This window comes from Dermacentor albipictus, chromosome 10, assembly GCF_038994185.2.
Source record: "Dermacentor albipictus isolate Rhodes 1998 colony chromosome 10, USDA_Dalb.pri_finalv2, whole genome shotgun sequence".
Classification (NCBI taxonomy): Eukaryota; Metazoa; Arthropoda; class Arachnida; order Ixodida; family Ixodidae; genus Dermacentor; species Dermacentor albipictus.
The window spans coordinates 41,124,757-41,151,245 of NC_091830.1; the positions used below are offsets into that span (position 1 = coordinate 41,124,757).

General features: G+C 43.8%; 1 protein-coding gene across 3 annotated transcripts in view; it reads left to right on the forward strand.

Moving 5' to 3' along the window:
• The window catches only part of LOC135907351 (TBC1 domain family member 15-like), a 92,358-nt gene that overhangs the window by 27,608 nt on the left and 38,261 nt on the right, over positions 1 to 26,489 (forward strand). Inside the window, exons 6-7 of one of the 3 annotated variants that reach the window (XM_065439039.1) lie at positions 17,324 to 17,432; positions 23,173 to 26,476. The exons of the other annotated variants lie outside the window; for them this stretch is intronic. Of the exons in view, the coding sequence (XP_065295111.1) occupies positions 17,324 to 17,432; positions 23,173 to 23,764 (701 nt within the window). The 3' untranslated portion in view covers positions 23,765 to 26,476. Of the gene's footprint in view, positions 1 to 17,323; positions 17,433 to 23,172; positions 26,477 to 26,489 lie in introns of those variants that run through there. 3 annotated transcript variants of the gene reach the window in all.

The window sequence follows — 26,489 nt, forward strand, 5'->3', positions numbered from 1 at the left end:
ATCACTAAGCAAATTAAAAAGTCAGTGGAGAAGTGCGAGAGTGATGTGCTGCTTGAGCACAGGTGTGCAGCTATGCGCGGCTACAGAATCGTGGAGTTGAGAAAGACCAGTGTTTGAGGGCGTATTCGACACGGCGATCTGGGAGTATTTCAAATACTGCAGCGAATGAGTGCTGAACCCCGCAGAAAGCGATGTATTCGTTTTGCAATGATCGGGTATTTTTGGTTTCAGAGGTGGATCTAGAGAGAGAGAAAAGGATGCATAGAAAGGCAAGGAGGTTAACCAGGGGCAGTTCCGGTTGGCTACCCTGCACGAGGGAAAGGTGAAGGGGGGATAAAAAGAGAAAAAGAGCGGAAAGGGGACATGAAAAGAAATAGAGACAAGCACAACCAAACCGCATACACTACAGAGCGCTAGGGGGCGGCGTTCTTACTGTATCGTGAAGTCTCACAGACCGCAGGGACCTTAATAATGCAAGAAAGGCCTTTAGCGTGGATGTTCTGTGGGAGTACTGACCTAAAGCTTTGAGTTCTGATAGTGGACGATTGTCCAACTGGTCCAGTACTCTGCTGCGCAGAGTACTGGACCTGCAGAGTACTTGTCTCTGAGCGCTGTATCGTGGGCAGACACAGATATGCGCAAGCGTCTCATCAATGTTGCATGTGGCGCATGTGGGGCTGTTGGCCATTCCAATAAGGAAAGCATACGAGTTCGTAAATGTAACGCCTAGCCACAGGCGGTACAGCATAGTCTGTTCACGTCATGGTAACCCAGGTGGTGGGTGCATCCGTATGTCTGGAGACAACGAACACAAACGACACATCGTGAAAGCGTTCGAGTCCCACAGAGGCAAAGTACATTGACAGGACATCGGTCGCAGCCCAGCCACAGCGTATGTTCGCGAAAGCGGAATGAAGACACGTTGACCACTTTCATATGCAGATCGGGCGTCTTCGTCGGTGTGGTCATACCCGCTGAGGCTGCAATGTCTTGGAAGCCATTGTAAGATTATGTTGTATCACTAGTCATGGCTGTGATGATACATGTGTTGAATTTATGAGGCCAGTTGTTCATTGCGTCCGTAGCGCATTGGGCTTTGTATGCACTGAAGTTCATTATAATCATTGGCAGGACAATATTACTTAATTAAAACAAGGCTTCGTAAACATGGATCTCAATAAGTATTTCAAGGTGAATTTCATTTGCTTCATTATATCTATGATTTTGTTATCCTGTTTTTTTACAATGCTCTTCGACTGCAATTGAAGAGCGAAGTGTGCTATCAACGCAGTCTGCCAGTGCTAACCTCTGGAGCTGAAACTTGGAGGCTGACAAAGATACTTTGTAGGGTTGTCAAGTGCTCTTGGGAACTAAAAGAAATGACTAAACAGTAATGCAGGCACATGCGTACACATACAAGAAAAAGGCCATTTATAACTCTTCGCATTTAGTAAGCCAGCTAGCCAAAATATGTACAAGGAATACGTAGATACTTGACTGATGAGCATAGGTAGACCGAAGAAGCAGATATTCCCTCATCAATATTTTTGCAGGCTATGTATAGTCGTTCATACTCAATGTGTACTCGTGTACGTTCCTAACACGACTACTCATACGCACCGACTTTGACTCTCGTACATACACGTCTACTCACACTCGCCAACGGTCACTCACATACACTCAAGGTCAATGCCACTGACTCATTTGTACTGCCATTGACTGGCAATCTGGTTCTCTCATATTCACCCACACTCACCGGCACCCACTCTCATTCACACCCATGTCCACTCACACCCTTTGTCATTCACTGAAGCTCACTGTGACGCCTGTGAAATGCGAGTGGGACAAGTATCAGTCGGTGTACTTGTCAGTGATTATTGTGACCTATGCTGAGGAATCGAGGAAGTTCAACTTCCCACTCAAGCTTACCAAGCAGATAATCTTTGCCAATGCCTGACGCTGATCCTTCGCACGCGTGGCCCTGTAAACGAAAGTGCGGCCAAGCGATTTTGTATACCCATGCCAGAGTAATGCTCCGAAGTAGTACTGGCTAGGACCGCAAGGGTGCTGACAAGTGCGCGGTTTCAACCTGGCTCGTAAATTCGTGGCTAAGATAGCGCTACCAAGCTCGAGGTCGCAGATTCGATCCCAGCCATGGCAGCCATATTTCAATGGGGGCGAAAACAGAAAATGCGCGTCTGCTTAGAGATCGTTGCACTTTAAGGAAACCCAGGCGGTCAAAATTAATCCAGAGCCGCCATTGTGACATGCATAATCAAGTCGTGGTTCTTGTACATTAAACTTTAGAATTAAAAGAGACTGACAACCAATTATTATGCTACCCATTTTTGTTTAGGGCAACGAAAAAAGTTCTTCAGTGGTAATGCCGAAAACGGCGTGGAACATTTCTTGTCAGAATTCTTATCTATAGAAAACAGAAAAGTGAAACTGAAGAAGCAGTTACTATATAGCCAGTTCGTCGGTGTTAGCTGTACGAGAGCACTCGAGCAGTGGCAAAATGCAATTCTGCAATTATCGACAGTGGGCTATTGATGGGAATAGGTGTCGACAGTATTAAAGGATCCCAGGCAGTTAAAATTAATCCGGAGCCCTCCGCCATCGTATATCTCATAGGCCGAAGTTGCACACCACACATCCATGTGTTGGCACATCGATGCAGTCATAACAACGCTGTGCTTAGTGGAATACACTGCAAGACCAAATGCTCAGCTAGGTCTGGTTGCATATAAGATGGCATATTAAAGGTCCTTAAACCCCCTCCCGACATTTTCGATCCACTTTAGAGACGCCTATTGTGCATGTATGGAATGCTGTGACAATCGTTTTCGCCGAACACGGCAGTGCTGCATGCAGTGTGATAGCCACAAATCTGAAAGACAGTTTCGTGCTCCTCTGAGGTGTTTTTCAATGCCTTATTTGCACTTTGTGATGGAAGCCAGATTGCGCGTGTGATGTTGCCAGGGTAAAAGCTGTCAATGTGTCGACAGACCAGAGTGCCAACATGATGAGAGCTGAGTCACAATTTAGTAGTGATGCCTTCCAATTGAATCTATGCCACTCTTATGATCTACCATTCATGACTGGCTGCTCTCATTGATAAAGCGAGTGGAGTGTCATTCTGACCTTTGATGAAAAGTACAAAGGACAGTGTTGGCAAAGATATTGGTACAAAATGGCAGCCTTGGCTGTGTGTTGTGAGAAGAGAGAGGGAACTCTCCCATTGTGTATACACTGATCCATCAATGAAGCTTTCATTCAGGCAGCGTCCCATTGAATGCAATGCAACCAGAGGTGGAAACAGCCTTTCTTCTGGTTCTCTATAGTGGTTTCACTGCGCTGCAGTGGCCTTCATGTAATTGGCCAGACTGAGTATAGAGGAGGAAGCTGTGAGGAGGAAAGAATTGCCAATAGAGAGGGCAGCAAGGACGAGTCAGAAACCACTGCATTCTTTCATCAAACACGTGTAACTTTGCTGTTACATCGTTTCGAGAAATTCTTGTGGCTTCTGTTCATTGTAGACTGACAGACAGCTGCTACTATGCAGTCGAATCCCATTAATTTGATCCTGACAGGATCTACGAAACTATTTGAATTTTCTGGCAGATAAAATTACACAAAACACAGAAAAAAACGCCGGAGCCCAATCCAGACTGAAGGTCCCGGCAGGCGCCCATACATTTCTGTGGGTCCAAGCTTCAGTTATTTCAATCGCAAAATTGGCCTTTGCTAGATAGTTCAAACATAACTGATCAGCTTCGCTTTAATTGATCAATCTATACTCAGCTTTGCCACAGTACACCGTTGTTATGCAGTAATGTATACCAAGAATAGAAAGGTGCTACTCTCATGTGACATAGTATGCATTCTGTAATTATACCCACGTGCATAAGCAGTCTTTGACCACAGTATGAGCACCTAAATGCTAAATAAGCATACTGGCAGCTATTCAGAGTTGTTTCTGGCACCTATGCGGTGATATGAGCCGTTGTTTTGACAAATATACATATATATTCTCATATATAAGACCATTAACAGGGTCTAGTACACATTCCTTAACTATACGTATGCACACACTCCATGCACTGAGAAAAAGCCATCTGTGTTTTGGGAAAGCTAGTGAACAGGAAGGTGGTAAGGTGAAAAACTCCAAAAGTCGAGGGGACGTTTAGCACCAGCAAAAAAGCAAGGGTCTACCTAGAGCCCTTAAGGCCTGCCAGTAAACATATTAGTAGTCTCGGTGCTCTTACTGTGACTGGAGACTGCATGTGTGCTTGTTAAATAAGGAACCGGTGCCATGTCTCATAAAAGTGACATCTTTACCCCGCTTGGTTTGCTTCACCGCATGATCCAGCTGTATCATGGCAAAGCTAACTTAGAAGGCAAATACTGCCAACTGAATTAACATTGTGCCTCGTCGTTTTTTTGTTTTCTGTGTTTCATGTAATTCTATCTGTTCGAAAATTCAACCAGTTTATAGGTCCTGTAAGGGTCGAAAAAATGGAGTTCGACTGTATAGTAACAGCTGTCTCTCAGTCTAAAATGAACAGACGCCGCAAGAATTTCTCGAAACGATGTAACAGCAAAGTTACACGTGTTTCATGAAAGACTGCAATGGTTTCTCGCTCACCTTTGCTGCCCTCCCTCATGGGAATTGTTTCCTCTTCACAGCTTCCTCCTCTATACTCAGTCTGGTCAATTACATGAAGGCCACTGCAACGCAGTGAAACCACTATAGAGAAGCAGAAGAAAGGCTCTTTCCACCTCTGATTGCATTGCATTCAATGCAACGCTGACTGAATGAAGCTTCATTGATGGATTGATGGACACAGCCAAGGCTGCGGTTTTGGGCCAATATCTTTTCCGACGCTGTCCTTTTGTACTTTTCCTCAGTGGTCGGAATGACACTCCACCCACATTATCAATGGGAGCAGCCAGTCATGAGCGGTGGATCATAAGAGTGGCGCAGATTCACTTGGAAGGCATCACTACGAAATTGCGACCCAGCTCTCATCATGTTGGCGCTCTGGTCTTTCGATAGTCGACACGTTCACAGCATTTACTCTGGTGACATCACACGCGCAACCTCCTTGCCATCACAAAGTGCGAATAAGGCATTGAAAAAGACCTCAGAGGAGCACGAAATTCTCTTTCAAACTTGTGGCTATCACACTGCACGCAGCACTGCCGTGTTTGGCGAAGATGATTGTCACAGCCTTCCGTACATGCACAATAGGTGTCTTTAAAGTGTCGGGAAGTGGTTTAAGGATCCTTCAATATCCCATTCGATATGCAACCAGACTTAGCTGAGCGTTTGGTCTTGCATTGTATTCCTCTAAGCACAGCCGTTGTTGTGACTGCATCGATGTGCCAACACATGGATGTGTGGTGTGCAACTTCGGCCTATGAGATATACGGTGGCGGAAGGCTCCGGATTAATTTTAACTGCCTGGGATCCTTTAATACTGTCGACACCTATTCCCATCAATAGCCCACTGTCGATAATTGCAGAATTGCATTTTGCCACTGCTCGAGTGCTCTCGTACAGCTAACACCGCCGAACTGGCTATATAGTAACTGCTTCTTCAGTTTCACTTTTCTGTTTTCTATAGATAAGAATTCTGACAAGAAATGTTCCACGCCAATTTCGGCATTACCACTGAAGAACTTTTTTCGTTCCCCTAAACAAAAATGGGTAGCATAATAATTGGTTGTCAGTCTCTTTTAATTCTAAAGTTTAATGTACAAGAATCACGACTTGGTTATGCCTGCCACAATGGCAACTCTGGATTAATTTTGACCACCTGGGTTTCTTTAAGGTGCAACAATCTTTAAGCAGACACATATTTTCTGTTTTTGCCCCCATTGAAATATGGCTGCCATAGCTGGAATCGAACCTGCGACCTCGAGCTGGGCAGCGCTATGCCACAGCCACGAATTTACGAGGCAGGTTGACCGCTCACTTGTCAGCACCCTTGCGGTCCTAGCCCGTAATACCTCGGAGCATTACTCTAGCATGGGCATACACAATTGCTCGGCTGCACTTTAGTTTACAGGGCTACGCGTACAATGGACCAGCATCAGATATTGGCAAAGATTATCTGCTTGGTAAGCTTGAGTTGTAAGTCGAACTTCCTCGATTCCTCAGCGTAGGTCACAATACTCACTGACAAGTACTTGTCTGACTGATACTTGTCCCACTCGCATTTCACAGGCGTCACAGTGAGCTTCAGTGAATGACAAAGGGTGTGAGTGGACATGGGTGTGAATGAGAGTGGGTGCCGGTGAGTGTGGGTGAATGTGAGAGAACCAGATTGCCAGTCAATGGCAGTACAAATGAGTCAGTGGCATTGACCTTGAGTGTACGTGAGTGGCCGTTGGCGTGTGCGATTGGACATGTGTATGTACGAGAGTCAATGTCAGTGAGTATGAATAGTCGTGTGTAGGAACGTACACATGAGTACACACTGAGCATGAATGAGTATACATAACCTGCAAAAATATTGATGAATGAATATCGGCTTCTTCTTTCTATCTATGGTCGTCAGTGTGTCTCCGTCAAGTATATACGTATTCCTTGTACATATTTTGGCTAGCTGGCTTACTAAATGTAAAGAGTTATAAATGGCCTTTTCCGTGTGTGTGTATGTCGGCATTACTGTGTAGTCATTTCTTGTAGTTCCCAAGAGCACTTGACAACCCTACAAAGCATCTTTGTCAGTCTCCAAGTTTCAGCTCCAGAGAGAGTTTATCACTTGTAGACTGTGCTGATAGCATGCTTCGCTCTTCAATTATACTTAAACCTTGTATAGCAAAACAAATTATAACAAAATAATGGATATAACAATGTAAATGAAATTCACCTTGAAATCCCCTTACAGATCCATGTATTTGAAGCCTCGCTTTAACGAAGTGAAATTGTCCTTCTAGTGGTTATAACGAAATAGATTCGTCTCCGAAACCAGAAATACCCGATCGTGAGAAGCTGAGTACATCTCTTTACATGGGCTTTGGCACTCATTCGCAGTGGCATTTGAAAACTTTTGGAGCTCCGCATCGAATACGTCATCACGCACTGGTCTCTTTGTCAACACCGCACTAGTGTAGCTGCTGCGTACCTGTGCACAAGCAGCAGCTCACTATCGCACTTCTCCACTGACCTCTCCCCTGCGCACATACCTGGCTGCGCCCACTGCCATGCTGCACGGCCACACGTGGCAATGCGAAAGATTAAAAGATTTGTGTAGCCACTTATACTTTGCAGCACACTAGCAGGCACAGCTGGGCTTGGCCTCTGAAATTTCCTTGGCACAATCTGGTAGGTTGTGTGGAAGCCTGCAGAAGTCGCGCGAATTGCGGTGGCGCAGAAAGTGAGTGTTTTATTTTCCCTCCCTCTCTACTGAGACAGGCAGCCAGAGCTGGGTGTGGCCTTCGTGATCTCCCCGGTGCAATCTCGGAGGTCACACCTAAGCTGTGCATTCCCTTTTACCTCTCTCTGCGGTGAGCTGCACTGCCTGGCAGCTGGGCATAGCATCTGATATCGCGTTGGCATTGGTGCAATCTGGAAAGCCACAAGCCGGCTGAGCGAGGCGGTGCAGTGAAGTTCGCTTGCCTCCTTGGTCACATAGTGGAGCGCTGTGTTGTATGCCACAGACGTGCTGCTTGACCTTGACGGGTCAAGTTGAAATCAAACATGAAAGACCATGGCAATGGAACAGAAGGCAACTAGCTAAAGGCTGTCGCGTCAGGTGCTATGAAGTCGCGTGCGTGTTGCATACGCTGAAGATTCTTTGGTTGTTTTATTCAAATTTTATCAAATCTGTGGATGTTTAGCTGTTCCGCGTGCCGCAAAGCTGTTTTTTAGTTCCATGTTTGCAATTGTGCACCCTACTGGGTGCACAGTGTCACCCAGTGGTTAGGGTAGTCGTAGGATTAGATGTTTCTAAAGCATTCGATAATGTGAAGCATTCGGCCATATTGGAGAGTCTCGGAGCTCTCTATGTGGGCACGAAGACTTACAATTACGTAAAGGATTTTCTTACAAATAGAATGGCAAATATCAGGTTGCGAGGGTAGTCATTGGAACTTATTAAACTGGGAAGCAAGGGTACGCTGCAGGGATCAGTTTTGTCACCCACCTTGTTTAACGTCGCAATGATCGGTCTCCCCAGGAAGCTGGCAGGCATAGAAGGACTGAACCACACGCTCTGTGCAGACGATCTCACGCTATGGATGAGCAGAGGCAGTGACGGGCAGATCAAGGAGACACTGCAGAGGGCAATCAAAGCTATTGAGAAATATCTGGAGCCGATTGGCCTATGGTGCTCGGCGGAGAAGTCGGAGGCCCTTTTCCTAACACCGCAGGCGTGACGATGGGGAAGGGGACAGGACCTGGAATACGGCATCAAGTTGTGGGTAAATGGTAACATTATTTGCACTGTCAACAGTATCAGGGTTTCGGGTTTGCGGATTCAAGCGAAAAGGAAAAAACGCCGAGACGATCCAAAGACTGGAAGCGGGTACCAGCCAGATGTGTCGATTACTCAAGCGAGTAGCAAACAAACGTGGGCATGAAGGAGGCAAACCTCCGAAGGTTACTGCAATTTTTCTTAATTAGCAGGGTCATATATGTAGCCCCCTACCTCAAATTCACCAAAGTAGAGAAAGACAAGGTTGAGATCATTATTAGGAAGGGGATCAAGATGGCTCTCGGTCTTCCCCTGAACACATCAACGAACAAAATCTGAAGTTTATGGGTGTCCAACACCTTAGACGAGCTCATTGAAGTGGCGGCAGTATCGCAATATCAGAGACTGCTGCGTAATCAGGCTGGTGGAAGGATCCTGGAGCGGCTGGAGTTCAGGATCCAGGCATGTTCGAAGCAGACAGGCAAAGTCCCACCGCAAGTCAGGTACAGGCTGAGAATACTCCCGTTGCTCAAGGATATGCACCCGGTGCATCACGAGGGCAGGCAAAGGGACAGAGCTGAGGCACTGCAGAAAAGGCTGGAAAGCAGGCAGGATGTGATATACACGGACGCAGCCTTAATTACATGCGAAAACGCAGGCCCTGCCTCGTGCTGCAGCATTTGGGAGCAGCAGAGGCAGAAGAAGTTGCCATTGCGCTGGCTCTGACTCAAAAGAATGTGAGAGTTATTGTTAGGGATTCAAAATCTGCAATCAGACATTTTGATACGGGCAGGATCTTGGCTGCAGCTGTACACATATTAGCCGTCAGGCAGCCCCCTGTGGAGCAGGTTTCACTAGTCTGGACACCGGCTCATCAGGGTTTGCGAGGGAATGAGAAGGTGCATGCGCTGGCCCGAGGTCTCACTTTCCGTGATCCCAGCGCTGTCTCGACAACCCCCCCAAGTGAGGAACCCCCCTACAGACCGGTGACGAACTGAACTCTTTTTCAGGAAATTCTCAACCATTATAAGCTGGGGCGTAAGACTTACCTGAGAGTGGATAAGAACCTTACTAAAAGCGAGGAAGTTATGTGGAGGAAGCTGCAAATGGGGGGTATTTACGAACCCACAACTGTTGAGCAAATGGCATCCCTCGGTGTATAGCCCTTGGTGTAGGCATTGTGATGGTATAGCGGACTTACTCCACATGGTTTCGACCTGTCCTAGCTTTGATGAGCCAGATAGATGTAGAGAATCCTGGGAGTCCTTGCTACTTAACGAAGAAAATGCTCGACAGGTCATCGGTCTTGCCCTGAGCACCGCAGCGTCCCAAGGGATCCCAGCCGGCGGTTAGGGAGGATGAGCGTGGGTTTAGGCTGAAGCCTCTACCCCGTCATCTATTTGACAGGTACAAATAAAGTCACTTCTCTCTCTCTCTGGCAGTCCTTCAGAGCTATTTCAGATATGGCTTTGGCGATTTGAGCCCTTGAGGACGATTAAAGGCATGCATTCGTTTTTTTCCGACTGCCAGATTTTTCAGGCATTTTCACAGTCCCCAAGTCCGAAAAATTAAGGTTGATTGCACCTCCAAGATACAGTGTGCAGATGGCTATGTGCAGCCATGGCCGAGTTAGAGGAGGAGATGCATGATACCCTGCCCATGATGTGACACATTTAGGCAGCGTGGAGCTGCCAAGATTTTGATTCATTGACCACTATTAATTCTGACGAAGTGAAATTCTTCAATGTACACCCAAAGCCAAGTACACAAATGCTATTTGTGTGCCCCCTCACCTTGGAATATGGCCACTCTGGTCAGAAAACGAACCTTTGAGCTCGTGCTCAGCAGCTGAACGCTGAAGCCACTTAGGCTTCACAGTGCATAAGCCGTAAGGAACAGTCACTGCAAGGACTAAGTGGAGCAACAGCTACTGCTGTTGCGACAGTGATGTTTTACCTTTGGTGGCACTTATTATTCTCCCCTGTATTAAGTATCTTCTAAGACATAGCTCACACAATAATACGGGAGAGGCACTGTGCAATTGCTACCACATGACGCACCAGTGAGTTACAATGTCATGAATATGCTGGGTTAATCTGGTGCCTGTGAAAACTGACATAAAATGAAAGCAACCAGGAGCGAACGCCCAGACACTGCAGGCGGCACAAAAGGCACCTTCAACCTACGTAGTGCAAGAACATTTGACACATTTTGAGACTCCCATGGTATCCAGCCTTTTGCTCCAGATGCTACTAAAGTGGCTAAACAGACAAATCAAAGGTATTTCAGTGTCACTGCATCTATGTGCAAAGCAGTGGAACTTACGAAGTGCTTATGTGTATTGTGCAAGGGGTACTATTGAGCATAGGCAACAACTACACTACATACAGTCTTAATTCTCCCTATGTGTTTTCTACAACGCTGTGCACAATCGTAATGCATCTATGAGCCTGCAAGATTCAGCACATAATTTTTCTCTTTAACTTATGTTTCACAGGAAAATTTACTGTATTAAAGGTCTGCTTCTGTTATTTGTATGAACATGTACTGTAAGTTTACTTGGAAATCAGCACTCGTGCATAAAATTGTTTATTCATCCATTGTGCTGTTGGGCTCTACAGAAATTCACGAACAAAAGCCAGGGCTCTCTGTTAAGTAAAGCGCAAAGGTAAGTGAGCTGCATCCTTAGAAAGCCCCTTACTTGCAAAAACTTTAAATACTTGAACTTCTAAGGTGCTGTCTGGCGAGTGTTTTACTGCAAGAATTTTCCAAAAGTTGCAACACAAGGTGCCAGGAGGTGAGCTTTCCTGTTAATGTAGACTACCCTTTCCTTTTCCTTCGACTAGCATCCACAAGCGACATCCCTTCCCTGCCTTTCTCCCATGACAGAGCAGCACCTCCGGAGCGAAGGGACCACGTCACTTTTAGTGGTAGTGTCTAGCATATTCTGCAAAGTATTTACCAAAGCCACGCACCATAATCGGTTATGTAGCAGGCAGTGCATTTTACATAGAGGTGCCTGTGCATGTCACCTTGATTATCCGAAAGCAGTGGCTCTCTTGATAGGCTTTCTTTTGTCATTTGACTCTTTTCATGCCATTGGGTGCTTTGATACTTTGCAAACATGATTGTTGGTGCGTAATCTGCACACCAAGCTTTTCTCTTTCAAAGCATTGTCCAAACCTGGTGAAGGGCACTTTAAGCTTAAAGTAAAATTTTCCTAAGAACAATTTAAGCAGCAGTACCTTGATTTGAGCGAGTTGGTTCAGTTCAGTTTCAATTCAGTTTAGTTTATTTCTTTAATAAGGAGGAGACATACATGTTTACGCAAGTATTCAGAAGGAGGTCCCAGAGTATGTGGCTGAAAGGGGACCTCCTGTCAGAAATTATATGCATTAGAGGAAATACAAAGCATAAAGAAGCAATACAGTAGTCACTATTGTCAAGAATGGCGAGTTGCGCAACAAGATTGCCACCTTGCCACCCGATTACGACAAGGGGTGCAAGACGCGCACCTCTCCCTCTCCGTCGCTGCAGCTGGGAGGCATTCAAAGAAGCGGCCTTTGCGTTGGAATCCGCCGCCTTCCTCCAGCCCCTTCGACATTGTGACGGGACTAGTTCGGTGCGTGAACAATGATTCCGGAGTTCCCCAACGCGGAGCTGATTTGAAACGCTGGACAAGCTGCCGTGGGGACGACGTATTTTGAGCGTCTCACGCTTCGGCCTAGCACGGAACAACGAGCGACCCTCGATCAGCGCCGATAGTTTCCCGGAACGGCACCCCGCGCGGTTGCCTCTGTGAACAGAGCGCGGTTGCCTTTGTGTACGTAAACTGATCTTCAGAGCAGCTGCGAGTTGGTGATGTAAACGAACAGTCGCCGCGTCGTAGGACCGGCGGATCGAGTGTATAAAAACTGTGGTTGTGCGAATGCTGAGGACACACTTCTCTTGAGCAGTCATGTTAGACTGAGACACTTCTCTTGAGCAGTCATGTTAGACTGAGTCACTTCTCTCATGCAGTCCTGTTGGACTACTACTCTTTTTCTCAAGCAGTCATGTTAGACTGATTTAATTTCTGTAAATAAACCCTTTTCCTCGTTCTCGATGAGAAGCAGTTCTTCACTTCATCAACGATCTCAGCGTAAATAAGTTGGACGACGGCATGGGCCAGCTACCTTCGAATTCATGCCGTACTCCAATCTTGGCAAAGGACCACGGACGAAGGGATTGAGCCCCCAATCCTGACACTATGAGGAAGATTATACAAAGTAAATGTAGTACAAACTGTAAAGTAATATAAAGTCAATAGCTAGTCGTAGAATTAAAACAGTAGTTTAAGGCATTCGCAACAGAATGAAGCAAGATACTTATGAAGGCTATAAATGTGAAAAAAAAAACTAATGAAAAAAGGAAAAACGGAAAGGAAATGAACAGGAGTGAAGTGAATAGCTTAGATATGTGTATTATTTTGGCTATCTAGTAGAAAAATGAATGTTTTCTTGAAGAAACCTAAAGATGAAGAGCGCTTGACATCTAGTGGGAGGGTGTTCCAAGTAGATAATGCTGCGAAATATCCAGATTGTTTTCTGTAATTAGTATGTATTAGTGGCAATGAGCAATTGTTAGCTTCAAACCTTGTGCGGTTCAAGTTAACCAAAGTTGCCGCAGAAAATATATTTACTGGAGGAGGATTATGTAATACCTTAAATAACATTACGGCTAATTTATATTTAACAAGATCTTTTACTGAATGTATTGTGTTGTTGAGAACCACATCAGAAGCACTGCAGTAGAATGGGCTGCGCGACAATATCTGGATGCCTTTATTCTGCAAATGCTGTATGGGTGCTGTTGGATATGTGTTACCCCATGCTGTAAGGCAATAATTGAGATGGCTGTGAATAAAATAATAATACAAGGTCAGCAATGTTGGTTTGCTAAAATATCTAGATTTCAGTAAAATTCTAATACCGGGAGAAATTTTGTGCTTCAAATAGGCGATATGCTTCGTAAATTTTAAGTTTGAGTCATGAATTATTCCAAGCAATGAGCATTCATTAACTGCACTGATGTTAAGAGAATTTAGGTTGACAGTGGGAATTAATTCTGGTATCCTATGATTCTAATGAAAAAGCATAAAAGATGTTTTGGTAGGATTTATGCTTAGTGAGTTAAGCTGGCACCACGTTAAAATATTTTTTAGATCAGTGTTTAGCTTAGTAGTCAGAAAAGTCAGTGAACGATTGATTACAAGTAATGTAGTGTCGTCTGCATAAAGAAAGGCCTCAGTTTCTGTTAAACAACCGGGTAAATCATTTATATAAAGCAGGAATAGTAGTGGGCCAAGTACAGACCCCTGCGGGACCCCTTTATTGGTTCATCTGAAATTAGAAAGTGAGGAACTAAAATACACAGCTTGTTGTCTATCTGTAAGGTAACATTTTATAAGTGCTAATGCTGAGCCATCGACGCCTACTGCTCGTAGTTTAGCAAGTAAGATGACGTGGTTTATGGATTCAAATGCTTTGATTAAGTGGATAAATACTGATCCTGCGTAGAAACTGGCATCTATAGTGCCTTTTATCCGTGAAAGAAAGTATAGCACAATCAGTCGAGGATCCTACCCTGAAGCCAAATTGATTTGGCAAAAGAATGTTAAATTTTGAGAAGTATTTGGTTAAGCGTTTTTCAATACGTTTTTCGATAACCTTGCTACAGAAAGGAATAGCAACAGGGCGATAATTAGAAATGTAGGAGCAGCCACTCTTTTTAAATACTGGAATAATTTTTGCTTTTTTTAGTTGGTTTGGGAATACTCCAGTTTTAAAGATCAAATGGATAACATGAGACAACGGGCATGCGATAAAGTGACCTACTAATTTAATATTTTTACAACTGATTTCGTCCAGACCTGCTCCTGTAACCGTTAAATCATGTATGATATTAATTATTTCATCTGGGCCAGTTGAAAATAGGTACAATGATTGTAAGCATCACTGAAATGATATTTGAGTATCAGTGGTATGATCAGAGGAATGGTCACAAAAACTCATTAAATGCATTCACGATTTCTTCTGGGTGTTCATACGTGGCATCTGATGAATGAAGCTTACTTATTGGTTTAGCCGGATGGGTTCGGTTCAAGAAGGAATTTATTATATTCCGCTGTCGTTTTGAATCTGCGCCAGCTTCGGCTACTCTGAATTCATAATATTTTCTTTTGGCTACCCTGAGCAGCCGGTTTAGCAAGTTACAATAGATCTTATAGCGAGTTTTGAGTCAAATGTTCAAAGGGCGTTGTTTAAATTTTCGGTACAGGTTATCTTTTTTACATAGGCTAGTTAGTAGACCATTGGTTAACCAAGGGTTCTGTAAAGATGGGACACACCTTCTGCATTTTACAAAGCTTGTAGAATTAGCGATTCATTTCTTTATGTTCTCCGAAAAGTCATTAAATGCAAATTCAGCGTTTCACTCTGAAGAGACAGAACACCAATTTAGCTCACCAACGCAAGCGATGAAGTCTTCTTTGTTAATCACGGCTTTATAGAATTCATGACAAGGTTTAAGTAATTGAAAGGAAGTTTAAGAAAGACAGGAAAATGGTCAGTGATGTTAATTTCAAGTACACCGCAAACTGGAGGGCACATAAGGTTGGAAAATATGGTTTAACTCCACCATATCAACTTGACCAAAAATAAGGTTCAACTTGACAGTTTTCATAAAGCACATCATGACTATTTGTAATAAGCGCCTGTTGGAAGTAGTGTCAGTCCTGTCGTATGTGTTCCTTTGACTTCGTCTTCGTCTTTAGCCTTTTTTATGAAAACTGTCAACAACTTCAGGTACTCCCTAAAGCAAGCCTGCAAAAGTAAACTTTTTCAAGTAATATTTAAAAAGCTATATTAGCTATGCAAATGCCATTTACAGACGCGTTATACTTTTTGGCAGATGCTATTGTGTATGAAAAAGTATTGCCAGACAAACTATGGTTTACTAGAAGTGATGTAACAATGGTAAGGTTTTCGCACGGTGCACGCTTTGAAAACTTGGTGGCCTTCGAAAACGTTGGTGCCAACATGTACTTGGAAAGAACTCAATGCATAGTTATCTTTTTCTTTCACCAGCAAACAATGCATACCTGCCAACCTGTAAACACTAAAATTTGTACAGATCCTGTGACCATGACAAGGAGCATGGCGGAAAGCGGTAACCACACACGTTTTATTACTGAAGAAGGGTCTGGATCCAAGCTAGTTGGTACGGCATCATTTTTTTGCAGGCAGGTTAAGTGCACAAAGACAGACAGCGAAAAGAAGACAAACAAGACGCTGCTTACAACTAATTCTGTAGGTCCATGAACGGCCAGGCCTAAGAACATGCGACATCCTGAAAAAAAACAAGGCATATGCACATCTGCTTTGCACTGGGAAAGAAGCTGCAAGTGTGTGCCATTGTGTGATGAAATAAATATATTGGGTAGGAGCAGGTACACGATGCAGCGTGAGCTTTTGGAAGCTTTTTTTTTTGTCAAGCAGATGGATGGCGTTTGCATTAGGGACACATCTGTTAACCTGAGGAAGGACAGGGATAGTTTGCTGGAACAGCTGAATGGATCATGTCTTTAGTTATGATAAAGAAAGGGCAGGAGACCATAATCAGTCCTTTTACTTCCTGCTAAAATACATCGCTTGTTAGTTAGTGCGTGTGTTGTTCTCTGTCCTGTACGTGTCTTTCTTTTGCAGTCTTTTCATTTATTCCCTATCATGTGTACGTTGTGTGCATTTTTGGTCCTGCAGTTTAATTCTGTGGTCAGAACGTGAGCCAAGTGCTTTGGTGGCTTAGTGTTTGTGCCGTTATGTTGCAAAGGGTCGTAGGTCAGATTCCTGAACATAACGGCAGCACTTGGCACAATGCAATTACACTTGTGTGCCCAGTATTTGCTGTCCTTCGAGGAAGTTAGTTTTGTACGAGTCACTAAGCCTCTAGGTCTGTGTGAAGGTCCTGCTGCACAGATTGAAAGAAAACAGCATTACACAAAAGCAATGTTTCTTCGACCCCACTTACCTTCTTTAAAAGTGTACTGACATGATATTTCCAACTCGTCAGTTTTTTCCGTAAAGTGGAGGTTCGGGACCTCTTAACCCTAGAAGATATACTGGCAAGCCTCACAGTGCCTTTAAATATTTATTGTAATAGCTTTTCCACAGCCACTTTCTGTTTTGTATCCCAGAAAGTGACTGAATCGTGACCACATGTTGCAGAATGTGGTCATGTGGGAACAGGACACTCTGATGGTTAGACATGGTTAGACAGTCCTTCTGGCTCGCTGGGTCGTCCGCTGTGTTGCTGCATTGGGCCTTACAACCAGTAGCAGCATAGGAGACAGCCGAGCAAGTCACAGCAAGCATCAAAACATTGAAATGTCCTGCTTCCACCTAACCACTTTTTTGCGTCATGACATCACGACATAGTAGAAACGTAAACAAAACCAGCTGAAGGAAAAGCTATTATAATTAATTATTTAGGATTCTTTGAGGTCTGATAGTATTTTATCTAGGGTTTAGAGGTCTGGGACCTTGATTTAATGCAAAGAAGAAAATTAATATTAAGTAAATTCATGTCAGTACTCCCTCAATGAGGGAAGTGTGAGCTCTGTCAAATCAACTCTGTGTTCTTCATGTAGAGCAGGTTTGAGACAGGTCAGAGAGTTGACGTTGTTGTAGCTTTCGTGTAAGCCAGCACCAAGAGCAAGATGTAACCGTAAGGCACTGCTCTGCACTGTGCGATTGTTGTGACAGTGTGAGTGCACTGCGGAAAGCCTGCATGACACTTGGCACGGTTCAACAATGGTTCGTTTTCTCCCCTTGGCCCACCTGTTTGCATTTGGGCCATAGATGCGGAGTTGACGTCGGAACAGTTCACCGGACTGTCCCTGAAGGTATTCGAGACCTTCGGGCAGCGATACCACTGGCGGGATGATGACACACCGATGGATGCCGATGCGTAAGTGGTCCTGTCCCGACTGCGGTCCTGTCTTGAACGTACAGTACTCAGCGATTGAAATTTGATGCTCGGAGCACAGGGATGTTGGCGCTCTTTCCTCCATTGATAGGTGCTGACACCGAGCTGATGCATTGTGGTTACGATTAAAGTGGCAGCCTTTGTGGAGAATTGCGACTGTTGCTTGTTCCCCCATTGATTATCTAGTGCTCTCCCTCCGGTAGCACAAAAATAACTGGCTGCTATGCGGTCTGAGTATTGCGCTTCAATTGCTGAGCACTGTACGTGCGTGCTTACTCTTCAGTCACACTTGAAGCCACCTGCTTGCTTTTACCAACTCGTAGCCACAGGAAAATTTCTAGATTTAAAGATGTTGAATGTTTGGTGAATATACAAATCGTGCAAGATGCCTTGCTGGGCTAATTGATGTGTCGCTGTTATGGAAAGGAGCATTCTGTTGTCCTTATTTTTTCCCGTCACTTCTCGCACTACTTTCCACCACGGAAATCGGGTTTGAATTTAAGGAAATTTCAAAAATTTTAAAGCCAGAAGTTCAACATTTGCTTGATTAACCTCTCTAGCCAGTAGGGCGAGTTAGTGTTCCTGTCTGCGGGAAACAAATCAGATGAGTGGTTGCAGCAAAATGTAGTAGCAGAGAGGGTACAACAAGCAGACTGACATCAAGGAGCTAATCGCACGAAGGCGCCAGAACAGAATGAGTGACACAGACGAGATATGTAGTGTGTAGGTTGCGAGATTAACAACTTTGTGACACAAGCCAAACAACTTCAGTCTGCGGTGCGTATGTTTTTCTATTTAACTTTACCTAGTTCCCTAGGCTTTTGTGGTTGGCAGATAGGTATTTAAGATAGCAGGGAGCAACAAGAGTGAATAGGGAGCAAAGAAAGAAGCACTCGATTGGCTGGCACAGGCATTGATGTCGCATACATAAGAGGAAAGAGGTGAAGAGAGCAACCACTGGGCTGCATCTTTTCCACTTGAGATTATGCAGCCAGGTAAACGGAAAGCTATTGGGACTTCGATGATTGCCTTCGATGGTTTCTGCTTGAATTTCTTATGTGTTCTTTGCTCTGTCCTCATCTCTTTGAGCAGATAGCTTCTCCGTGTCATGTACAGTGTACAGGGTCATCTGCTTCTAGTGGGAACATCTCATTAATATTCAAGCCAGTGTAACTTTTAACATTTCATGTACTTCATGCGGAAAATATGCCTAATGCAGATATCTAATATTGACAGATTGACCTACTGGATTTCATGCCAAATTTTTTAGCTGCTATGGTGCTTGGCGTTTTACAAAAGTGAACGACCTTGTACCTAATGGAATAAAGTGAGATTCTTGTTCCGCGGCAACACCACCACACTTGCAGGGGCGGCTTCATAACTTTTGGCTTGGTTTGTACAGAGCCTACACCTGATGGTAAAGTTTGTCCAGTAACCAAGCCAAACTGTTGTGGCTGTCTGGTGCAAAGCAGAATATCGTACTAAAAATACTAAAGATAAATTTGGTGTTAGCATCCCTCTATGTGTACCAGTGGGGCAGGACTTCTTCCGGCATGGGAAGGATTGCTAGTACATGGATTTATCTAAACCTTGTCACGTTTCATGAAATCAAGAAAAAGAAGTGGGCATGGGCAGGACATGTAATGAGGAGGGAAGATAACCGATGGTCATTAAGGGCTATGGACTGGATTCCAAGGGAACGGAAGCATAGCAGGGGGTGGCAGAAAGTTAGGTGGGCGGATGAGATTAAGAAGTTTGCAGGGATGACATGGCCTCAATTAGTACATGACCGGGGTAGTTGAAGAAGTATGGGAGAGGCCTTTGCCCTGCAGTGGGTGTAACCAGGCCGATGATGATGATGATGATTATGATGATTATATCACGTTACACTTAAAGTGCCCTGCACCAGGCCCCATAACAAATTTTGGTTGTACGCTTAAAGTTGTTACGTGTCTTCTAGAGAGCGTTCTGCTGCAAAAATTTTTAAAATCGGCTCATTAATAGCCAAGATAAAAATATTTCAGTACCGCGAACCCATAATTTCAGCAAGCAGGCTCCACTGCCAAGCAAGGCACTCTCTCCACTCGCCCCGTCTAGCCTCCGCAAGCGAAATTCCTTTCCTGCGTTCTCCCATACTGGACCTCGCTGTTGTCTTGTTCGCGCAGCGCATGGTTTTGCGCACTGTGCACATGGGAACATGACTAGCAGTATAATTCAGTGCTACACGAATACTGAGGCAGAACAAGCGGATCGCAGAGCATGATCACGTGCTGGAACACGGTAGGAAATGGCATAGTTTCGATACCTGCGCACGTGACCACACGACCGGTTGAACAAGCAGACGAAGCGGAAGTACGTCTCTCTTGCTTCAGTGCGAAGTAAAACAAAAAACATGCAGACATTCCGTTTGTGTGTTTTATCATTTCTCTAAACTTACGTGTAGGCCTTACGTGTAGGCCTTACGTGTAGGCCTTACGTGTAGGCCTTACGTGTAGGTCTTCGTGTAGGCCTCTATACAGCCTCTATTTTAAGTCATAGCACCAATTTTACCAAACAAAAACACATGTCCTGGCACTCTTTGGCCTTAGATGCCTTTGCGCCAATAAACTCCAATCATCATCATTTCTCTAAACTTCAAGTCGTCAATTCAAGCAACAGATCGCACAGATAAGAGATGTTGCCTTGAATAATTCTCGGTCACATGTCACCATGAGTGACGTCACACTGCAGACACCAGTGCGTAGGCGCAAGCACACAAGTACTTCATCCTCCGGCTTGAAGTGCGGCAGGCTTGAGAAGAAGAAAAAACGGTGTTCGATTTGACATTTTAGATCTTTCCGCAGTGCGTAGGGATGTAATACTTTGCAGACACGATTGTTATCGTGTAGTGTATGCTCTGCGTTTGTCAGCTCAAAATATCCAGACCTGGTTAGGGGCCCTTTAAACAAGCTTTTGGGCTTGTTGTAAGACGAAGTTTTAGCTCACGGGCTCCATATATATATATACACGGGAATGGGGAAATGGTTGTCTTGACAACCACTGCACCAAATTTGGTGAGGTTTGTCGGAATTAAAAAAAAAAAATTTAGAATCTAGTGATTTAGTGAAACAAATTTTTGACTTGGGCTGTCAGTTTTTGTAAAATAGGAATTGCTGAAAATCACAAATTTTCAGAAAACAAAACTATCAAGCTTTTTAAGTTCTCTAACTCTGCAATAAAAAACAATATCAAAATTTGTAAACTGCATCTAATAGTACTTTTAAGGCCAACCAAATTGATATATTATACTATATGGCTTTTACATACGGCACTAATATGCAAGGATTTTTGCAAAATCTTTGTAAACAACGCAAAATATTCACATAAGATATAATTTAACATATCAAATTTGTCCACTTTAAATGCTCTAACAGAGGCAGTTTACAGAACTGCGATATCTATTTATGGTGTAGAGCTACAAATGTGTAAACATCGTGCTTCTTTCTTTTTAAACTAACTGATTTTTAAAAATTGCTGTTAAGAAATTCAGGCCCTAAATAGAAATTCTGCTTCTAACAGACGCTGGAATTTCACTTTGTCTCTCACATCTAATGAATTTCATTAAAATCAGCCCAGTAGTTGTCTCAAGAACAATGTTTCTGCGTTTTACATGTATTTGAATAGCCGGCATAGGGGTTGGGCCCAAGCTAAAGCTTCCTCTTGACCTTGACCTTCCTCTTCCTCTTGAAGATTATTGCCTCGAGTTTGCTGTATGACCTCATTTTATCCCCGAAAGTCTGCTGTCATTGTGTTTTCAGAGCATCATATTTAAAAGGAACTCTTTAAAAATCTAAATTGTAGTCATCCATGGTCAGCGTCACTGCCCAAAAGTCGTCCACAATAATTACGTGATTATTAGAAGCGTCAAGGCTTCTTTACACACTCAAAATTGCATAACAGAATGAAGTAGTTAATACAAAACTGCCATTTAGAACGACAGAAAGCTGAGCTAGTTGGTAAGGATTCATTATGCAGAATAGAAGTGAGGCGTGCAGACAGGACACAAGAGTTGTCCACTTCTCTACTTTTGTGTCCTGTCTGCACGCCTCACTTCTATTTTGCATAATAAAACAGTCAGCTGCTCTGAAGAAATATGCAGCTGGCACGCAGCTCAGCAAACCATAAAGGCCAATAAAAGGAGCTGCTGTTTGCTTTTTCAAAGTAGCCACACCAAATCATAGTAAAATCCATGTGCTGTGCATCATTCCAATGGGGAATAAGTAACTTCACTGCCAAGCTTTACTCTAGGAGCTTTATTAGGGAAATTGTAAGGGAACTTCTGAAGGGGAACTAGGGGAATTAGGGAACTTGTGAAAGAAATTAAACTAGTAGTAAGTTGAAAACGCAGTAACCGGGGAGCTCCACAAACAAAATGGCGACAATATCTCACTTGGCTGCCTGATTTTTCTTTCTCGTGCTATGTTCATTGATAGATGCTTATAGTATCTCGTTTGCATTATCTAACAGACTGCTATCAGATTTTTTTTAAACAATTCTTAGTTCATAAATCCTATTTTTAATTCTTTGTAAACTGTGAAGCCATTCCAGCGTGAACATCTTGCTTGGAGAAGAGTGTGCAGTATTGTTTAGTGCCTAAATTTTGCCTCTGAGCGTAGAATGTTTGCATGCCATGATGAACGTATAGCGCTATAAGTAACGTATAGCATATTGATCTCAATGATAGCGTAAATCTCTTCCTATGTGTTCATAAAAAAAATTTGCCTTCACAAAAATTTTCTCAAGTTAAAACTGATGTTTTGGAAATAGAAATTAGCTACCAGTAAAGCAATGCACATTTTGTAAAGTAGTGCCAAGGCAGGCTGAAATTGGTAATGTTGGTACTCAGTCGTCTTTTTTTTTGCTTGTTTGTGTAAAATTGGGCTAGTGGCTAGCACAATGCAGACACCTGTTGGTGTATTGACAGCTGCTTTTAAAGCGGTGTTGTTAAACACTTCTCAAGGTTTATTCAAAATCTCAGGACAGACAAGTACTTTGCAGCTACCAAATGTCAACAGCAGTGAAAGCTGCTTTAGAGAGACAGCGTTGAAGTCTTCAACTATGCTGGCTACTTTGCTACCATGCAAACAAACGAAAAATGGGAGCTGCACAATCGAGTGGACTCTAGTCAGCTCTCTTTGTCAGACTTAAAGTCACGTTGAAGGCTTGTTGATGTGGCCGTAGTAATGCTCAGGCTAGAGGTGGCAAGCCTTGGAAAATGCATTATTGGAAAGTGCCATGCTCAAGTTCGTCAGACTGTGCAAATCTGCAACTACTCATCCTTTACGACAAACTAAGATGCATTGTAGCCTAAAATAAAATGTGAGGGAAATAAGCGACTTCCCATTTCCTTCGATTAAAAAAAAAAGAAAATTGCAGTAACCTTTCTGTTTTACCCTGGCATTAAAAATTTGCTGCCAAGGGGCGAGCAGTGTCCAGGCGTGTTCGTGTTTGGATATGTGACTGCTCGCTGTAATGAATTAGAACATAGCCTCAATCATGTCACCATGGCTTGCCTTGGCTTGCTGCTTTGTGGCTTAGTGCTCTGATATGTTTAAAGCTTTGCAGTGTTCAACTCTGACAGCGTTTCGCCATATTCTTGCTTTGTTCCCGCCTTGAGCAGTTTGGTTATTCACGTTGCACTTCCGCTCTCTCTTTTCTCTTCCTCTCATTCTTGGAAAACCAGGGGTGACTCCATCTTGGGCCCTTCGTCCTGCCTCGAGCAAGATGCTCTGTATCTGTCCGAGTCACATCACCCTGAAGTCATATTGCTCCCCAGGTCCCCAGATCCTTCAGAGCCGGCTGGCCAACTCACCGACGACTCCGACCACAAATTCGGTGCCACAATGAGCAATGGCGACAGCAGCCAACTGTGCGACCAAAGCCTGAGCGGTGAACCTCCCAGTGCTTCGGAGTGCTTGACGAACGTGAATCGGGCTCCGATGCAATTCAAGAGGGAACCCGAAGACCCGCCAGAACCGAAACAGGAATGCTGGCCTGAAAACACCGCCAGCGGTAGCGAGGATGACCGTGCGACCATGTGGGACGCTCGCCATATGCGGACGGACTACACGGGAGGCCAGACGAATAATGGGATCACCTTCTTGGGCTCGATCGCAAAGATGTGCGACACCGTTCAGAAGGCAGCAAGCGAGGTTGTGTCTTTGAAGCGGCGAGAGCACAAGATGAAGATGTCAGTTTTGAGGGCAAAGATGGAGTATTACGAGACAAAAAGGAGGAAGCTGCAGCAGTCTGAGGGAGGTGGTGGTGCAGCATGACTAGGTTTTACTGCGTAGAAGAGTTGGTATGCGTAAGGTAGTAGCAGGACTGGAGCCTTGCAGTGATGGGAAGGCTGTGGAAACTGCATTTGGCTTCGATTTCTCCTAGTAACTGAGCCTGTAAGTGAATTGGTTCACAGAAATACAACCTTGGAAAATGTCCAAGGTAATTTGCAGCGAAGCGTGGAACATGCATGAGTAAGGTAACAGGATCAAATAGCTGTTCTGATGAAACCGCCGACTTGTTCGCACTCAAATGTCACGCAAACATGGAATCTTGCAGCACACGCTGCTGGAAACCATGATTGGCTGCAGCACTTTTGCTGTCTCGTTTAGAACAAGCCACGACTGCTCATCGTCTGTGGCGATATGAAACCAAAAACAAAGTAATTGTCCCACTGAAAGGAACAGTGGTACTGTCTGACTGCTGTGACGAAACATAAGGCACAGCGTGTTGCTGCAACACTCAGAGATGGCAGCTGTGTTCTGCAGCTGAGAAAGCCAAATGTTTAGCACCCAGCACCGCATCACAGATCAGTACTTTGCATGTGTTCTGCAAGAAGCAGGGAAGTGCTGTAGCCATGTAATGTTTGCGAATGAAATACGCTGTGAAATTCCATCTCTGTGCAAAATTTTAGGACAAATGAGCCAGTGGATCATCCGAAAGAGCCATTTGTAATGGACTCCTCATCTTATGCAACATATTGTTTGTTGTCAAATTTGCTTCAGTTTTAAATTTGAAATGGTTGTTTCAGGGTGGTCTTTGGTGCAGAGCTGCAGTCCAGCTTTTAATTAATATGGAGATGTCATTTGGCAGATAGCTGTGTGACTGGCATTGTTGATGCAATTTTGTGAAGCAGCATTGTAGGCACTAAGCTGAAGTAATTCTGGTTAGCTGCCAGTGACTAATTTTATGAACGAACTGCTTTTTTTTCTCCGCACAATTTATATCTACTAGATGACCATGGCCAAGCTATTGGCCAATATTTGAACAAAAGCCATTGTGGTGCTGTTTTCATTTTAAATGTTTATCAAAGCAGGCATTTATCATAGCAGGTGAAGAACTGGACCTTCATAGTTTAACACTGTGAATCCTTCTCGCTTCCTTCTTAGAAAATTATTTTGACAACGTTCCTAGTGTCATCAGAACCTCCACGTAGTGTTAGTTTGGTAATGCTGATGATCTATGGTAAATTTATCATAATATATCTGCTTGAGAGAGCTTCAGGTAGTGTATTTAGTCTTGCGGCACAGCTCAGAACGAGCAAAAAAGGAAGGTGGCAGGGGTAATGAAAAGGATCGGAGCACAGGACATACCAACTTGCCCAGACTGCTATGCTTTTTCTGGCTGTCTACTTCCCATCACTAATGGATTTACCGACGAGTAAAAAATAAATGAATATTTAATTACGTGTTGCCTTTTAGGGATAAGAAACTGCTGAATCACTGCTAAAGTTAAGCACTATTCTTTTGTTTCTTTCAAATGTGGAAAAGTGAATTGCTAAGAGAATGTGAGGCTAAATTTTTCTTGAAAAGCAAGTTTGTTGCGTCTCGCAGCCCTTCAGTGCACAAACGTTGTGTGCCATGGGACCAAAGCCTTCTCCTCACTGCTGGCCTAGTAAAATCATCCCGATGTTTTGCATTTTTTTGCCCATGAATTACTTTACGTGTAGGCTGCGTACCCGATTCCCTCTCCCAAGGACAACTTGTTTGTGTATTTCTTTTACAGTGGCATTGCTGGTGTTTGTTTACAAGAGTGTGTGCCTCCAATCTTGGATCTGTTTGTGTAGGTGCGTCACATGTCATTGCACATTCACATTGGCGAGTGCAAAAGATGGTGCGACCGTTTCGATTGGTTACTTCAATCGGGAAAGTTACTTGTTTAGGGTTACTTCCTGATTTTCTGGCACCAATTCGATATCGTGAAGTTGGTGACCCATGCACCAGTGCATTGAGTTGGTGCCTCAGAATAACATGCTCCCTGATGCAGCTGCTTACCTTACATGTATCACAATTTGAATGGAGCCAGTTTTTACATAAAAGAATACTAAAGTGGCGTCTTGGTTCAAACTAGTTTGTCATTCATATCAAATGGTACACGGCGATGCAGGACTGGATGGACATATGCACAAGCTGACAGAACATGCGCCAACTGTTATATTGAATCTACTCTTGAAAAAAGATTTGCTTTCAAGATTGCTCATAGTTTGTTTTATTTTATAGAATATGCGTTTATGTGCCAAGAAAGACTTACTTTTAAGATCGCTAATAATCTTTCTTATTTTACAATTATCTGACAGTGGGCTTAGAAGTGATTTTCCCAGAAACTTCAATTAGTATAGTTGGCACGTCTGTCAGGTTGTGTTCTTGTCATCTTGTTCTTTTTCGATCTGTTTGATAAATCTCCAGAAGGTTTTTTTTAATTTCTTTTCTGCAAAGTCATATTCTTTGTTTGAGTTTATAATAGAGCCGACTCTCTGTAACACACACAAGGACAGGCATGCAGTGCCGCCATCAGAACTCTACAGGAATCCAAGAAAGACAAAAGTGAAGTGAAAGATGAGTGGTTTGCAGCAGATGCAAATTTGTTAGGATAACTAGCTAGCATTATCTTTTGCTTAGAGAGGTGACTAAGACGTATGTAAAGAGATTTTATGCTTGTGGGTTTCTATTGCACCATGTGAATACAGAGCTAATTTTGTGTGAAATTATGCGCTGTATTCTG